Source organism: Tachysurus vachellii, chromosome 18 (assembly GCF_030014155.1).
Source record: "Tachysurus vachellii isolate PV-2020 chromosome 18, HZAU_Pvac_v1, whole genome shotgun sequence".
Taxonomy (NCBI): domain Eukaryota; kingdom Metazoa; phylum Chordata; class Actinopteri; order Siluriformes; family Bagridae; genus Tachysurus; species Tachysurus vachellii.
In genome coordinates, this window is record NC_083477.1 from 21,824,398 (window position 1) to 21,829,397 (window position 5,000).

The window sequence follows — 5,000 nt, forward strand, 5'->3', positions numbered from 1 at the left end:
GATGACAAAGTTCCCAGAGTTCTGATGAAAATGTCACACGAGTCCAAGCCTTTGTAATCTCTCCGTCCAGTTGGGCTGTAGAAGCTTTATAGAAAATCCAGCTTCACTTGTGTAACAAAGAGCAGGACAGAACGGGACGCCGTGTCCTACTTCGACAGAGACGTTCTGCTGTCTGTAAAAGTGTTGAGAGAGAGCGAGAGAGAGAGAGAGAGAGAGAGAGAGGGAGAGAGTGTAAAAGGAACAGAGCGAATAAGTCCGATCGTCATCACGAGGCCACACAATCCTGCTTCCTAATTGACAGGACCCTCAAAATAGCCCTTTCCTGTCAGCAGTAATGTGGATTTATAAATTTTATAAATTAAAATTCACAGCTTAACGCTAGTGATGTGAAGGAGGTGATTTGAATTATTGATTCCTCCAGCAGGCTGCTACAAATCTGCCCTGACACTTTGAAAATAAGACGCCGTTGAATTCCGGGTCTCAGTAACGACGGCGTCCGGTTGCTGGTGCACACGAAGCAGAGTCTCTTCTTAAGGCGCGTTAAAGGTGAGGTCTCCGTTGTTTGAGAAATGCTTCAGAAAACCGAGTCGGGAACGACAAGCTAAACAAAAAACAAAACAAACGTGTAGCCAATGAGCAGAAAGGGGCGTGTCTTGTCAATATGGGCGGAGAGAGTGTTCAGTGTTCATGTGTGACATTAGCAGAAAGCGGTTTTAACATTGACATGGAGGATAAAAACAAAGAAAGAAAGAGAAGAAAGACTTACGATAAGGTAAGAAGTAGGACGTGTTAATATAGGATCAGCTTTCCAGCGCTGGAGAGAACTGAAGGAGCAGGAAGTTGGTCACATATTCACAGATTGGAGTTTCCTGAGTCAATAACTCCTGAGCTAAACACTGTTACTACACAAATAACACCTCTTTTCTATCGTAGTAATGTAGAGACGCAGCTACAACCGTGTTTTGTGTAGTAACAGTGTTTAGCTCAGGAGTTATTGACTAGTAACTATTGATAGTAAAGCCTTTCTTCTCTTTCTTTCTTTGTTTTTATCCTCCATGTCAATGTTAAAACCGCTTTCTGCTAATGTCACACATGTGCACTGAACACTCTCTCCGCCCATATTGACAAGACACGCCCCTTTCTGCTCATTGGCTACACGTTTGTTTTGTTTTTTGATTTGTTTGCTAGCCCAACGCAGTTTTCTGAAGCGTTTCTCAAACAACGGAGACCTCACCTTTAATGTCGGTTAATTCCTTCTGTCTGAGGAAACGCTTCTTTATTCACGCCTAACATCTTAGACACGTCGATTCATTGACGCAGGATGTTACGGTAAAAGAAGTAAAAAATGCAATCATTTCTACAAAAAGCCGTGTGTAACAAACTTTTACAAAGATTTCATTTCTGTCATGTTTTTAAGATGAATTTTCTGCCCTTCGTCTCCTTCGTCTCTTGTACCGACGTCGTGAAATTCCTGCCAAAAGTAACGTGGCCGTGTTAAGTATTCCAGCGTGTAATAAAGCTCCTCAGGGAAGCGAATCCGTCTGTAAGTGTTGTATCTGCGTTAGTGCACCTGGAGCGAGCTGCTAGGAGAGCGGTCCGATCTCGGCGCCTCTTTAATCAGACCCAGCTAAACGCAGTACAAGACAAATTGATGAGCTGCTAGCCAGCTGGCTTGGCAGGAGGCCCTGGAGTTCTGTGAGGGAATCAGAAAACAGTTTGGCTCCCATAATTGTTCACGCTGCCACATTTCCAGTACAAATTGTGCAGATGTTCTGTCACGTTCATGTCCTCCTCTGGGAGAAGCCTTTTTTATTTACTTTTTTTGCCATTCTGTTCAAATACAGAAGAATATTTTAATGAACTAGTCTCAGGGATCAGGATACAGAGCGCAGGCCGGTACATGTTGTAGCTTCTGTTGTTGTTGTTGGATGATTATACAGAACATCTGAGACAGCAGGAGAAAGAAAACAGGGCGACGTTCAGCTCTGATTTATTTTATCTGGATTTCTGACTCGCCTTCTACATCAAGCAAAGATTCTCTGCACTGCGCAATCAAACACACAATCTGAGGCATCAGACAGCTTCCGTCCCTCTGTCTGTCTCTCTGTCTGTCTCTCTGTCTGTCTCTCTGTCTGTCTCTCTGTCTGTCTCTCTGTCTGTCTCGCTGTCTGTCTCGCTGTCCGTCTCGCTGTCCGTCTCGCTGTCCGTCTCGCTGTCCGTCTCGCTGTCCGTCTCGCTGTCCGTCTCACTGTCAGTCTCTCTGTCTGTCTCTGTCCGTCTCTCTGTCCGTCTCTTCATGCATCTCTTTGTCCGTCTCTCTGTCCGTCTCTGTCTGTCTGTCTGTCTCTGTCCGTCTTTCTGTCTGTCTCACCGTCTGTCTCTCTGTTTGTCACTCTGTCCATCTCTCTGTCTGTCTTTCTGTCTGTTTCATCGTCTGTCTCTTCATGCATCTCTCACAGTGTCTCTGTTCATCTCTGTGCATACTCTCTGTGCGTCTCACTGTTTGTCTCTCCGCCTATCTCTGTCTTTCTCATTGTGCATCTCTCCTTCTGTCTCACCGTCCCGTCTTACCGTCCGTCTTACCGTCCGTCTCTCTGCCTATCTCTCTGTACGCAGTAACACCGGACTAAAGATGTGTGTCTGAGGACAGTCTTGTCACTGGGAGTGTAATGACAGACATTAGCTTTAGCAATTATTCAGGCTACATGCAATTTCCTGTTCTACAGCCTTCTGATTAGTTCTGACAGGAAGGTGAGGTGGAATGTGATTTCCGATCCACCGAGCTTCAGATCTCTGCTGCTGGTTTTTAAAAAGCCGTATGTCTGTGTGCAGGTGAAGCTTTTAGGGATGGAGTTCAGGAATATATTCAGAATTCAGTGTAAAGTTTCTGAGGTTTTGTTTTGTCTTTCTCTGTATTTACATGCTAATATCCTCCTAGCTTGTTGCTAATGTGTCTAATGTGTGAGTGAAATTAAAAGTCTTTATCATGACTCTGTTCCAGATCTATTACATGGCTTTAGTCTGAACACCTCATCACTCCACATACAGCTAATCACACTCACGCTAGCTTCCCTCTGGTGAAACGTGTTGAAGTGGTTTCATTTTCGACTTTATATGACATTTTAATACACTTCACCTCAGTCCCCATAGAGCAACTGATCATCTCTTGACTGCTCACTCGGTATCAAGTGACAATAATTCACATTTTAAACATTTGTTTGTAAAATATTTATATGATTTATTAAAATGAATAGACAAAAACCTGTTTTCTTTTTTATTGCCACATTATTTCAAATGGTGAATCAAATGAATCAAGAAGCATCAACACTGATTTGTTTAAATGTCAGAACCGAATCAGTGAAGTCTTGTTTTGTGTTTGTTTTTGTCTTCAGCATGTCCCCCAGGCACGTATAAGACGTCGTCTCAGCATCAGGAGTGTTTACGGTGTCCCGCTCACAGCGTGGCCGAGGACGACGGCTCCGTCGTGTGCGTGTGTGAAGAGGGCTACTTTCGAACGCTCCTGGACCCTCCGTCTGCTCCATGCACACGTACGTAACGTCCAACTGTGACCTCTGAAAGTGTTTCACTAGATGAAATAAAACTAAAAGCATTTTGCTTTTCTCTTCTCACTGGACCTGAGCCTTTCAGAGCCAAACAATTCAACATGACTCACTGGAAGTGATTCAGTGGAAATGACTCATTGTTCAAATTATTCACTGGACATGATTCAGAGCAAAAACAAGCTCTGACGTCTGCTGAAGCGTTTCTGCAGTAAGCACGGAAGTCATGCGTGACGTTAGGGAACGCGGCAGCAGGCAGGTCTTCATGGTGAGAAGGTTTGGTTGGAATTTTGGCCCTAAATGATTCAGACCAGGTGATCTGTTCAAAATAAGAAAATGCAGGTGTTTGATCACCAGGTTTCATCAAAGCTGCAAGAAAACCTGAGATCACCTTCAAGGTTCTTCAGCAAAGCACCGAGTCAGTAACAAAGTCTTAGGCTGGAACATAACAAAACAAAAAGCAGAATATTTTACAGCACAGTTACTTGTGAGACCTTTACAGACCTCATCCATCATGTTAAGCGCTTTTGTCTGGCGGTCTGTGTGTGTGTGTGTGTGTGTGTGTGTGTGTGTGTGTGTGTGTGTGTTTCACTATCAGCTACACAATCCCATTGATTACCGTTTTAATTTAGTTTATGGTGTGAGCGCCGCGCTCGTGGCCGAGAGCTTCTCACACTCATCATACACTGAGGAGACACCAGAGAAAAGAGAAGCTTTACAGGTCGACTGGGTTTCAGCTGAATGAACAATCGTGATGAATTTTATCACTTCGTAATTGCACTTTTAATTACAGTATCGATTATAGCTGCTGTTATAACGCCGGCGGGGCTCGTGATGCCGTTTATACAGCCGCAATTACTGCGTCAATGGCGTTATCGATTGTGTAATTAGCATCATCAGGACGGGCCGCAAAGCCACGTCGAGGACTGAGAGATTCCAGATGTGTGAGGGATGATGATGATGATGATGATGATGATGATGATGATGATGATTTAAAACAAACACAACAAATGAACAATAAGAGACGTGAAATTCTGGGTAAATTCAAGCTGTTCATAAACAACATGTGGTCATGTGATGGTCACACACATACACACACACACGCACACAGACAGACACACACACACAGAGATACACATGTACACAGACAGACACACGCGCGCGCACACACAGACACACACACACAGATACATACACACACACACACGCACACACAGAGAGACACAGACACACTCACACGCACACACAGAGACACACACACACGCGCACACACAGATACACACTCACTCACACACGCACACACACACACAGATACACACACATGCACGCACACACACACACAGATACACACACAGATACACACACACACACACAGAGACACACACGCACACAGAGAGACACAGGCACACTCACACACACTCATACATACAGAGATTCACA

General features: G+C 44.4%; 1 protein-coding gene across 2 annotated transcripts in view; it reads left to right on the forward strand.

Annotated features, from left to right (window-relative positions):
* LOC132860879 (ephrin type-A receptor 7-like) overlaps window positions 1-5,000 on the forward strand; it is an 81,801-nt gene that overhangs the window by 51,552 nt on the left and 25,249 nt on the right. For both annotated transcript variants that reach the window (XM_060892168.1, XM_060892169.1), the window contains exon 4: window positions 3,393-3,548. In XM_060892168.1, coding sequence (XP_060748151.1) covers window positions 3,393-3,548 — 156 coding nt within the window. The remainder of the gene's footprint in view (window positions 1-3,392; window positions 3,549-5,000) is intronic.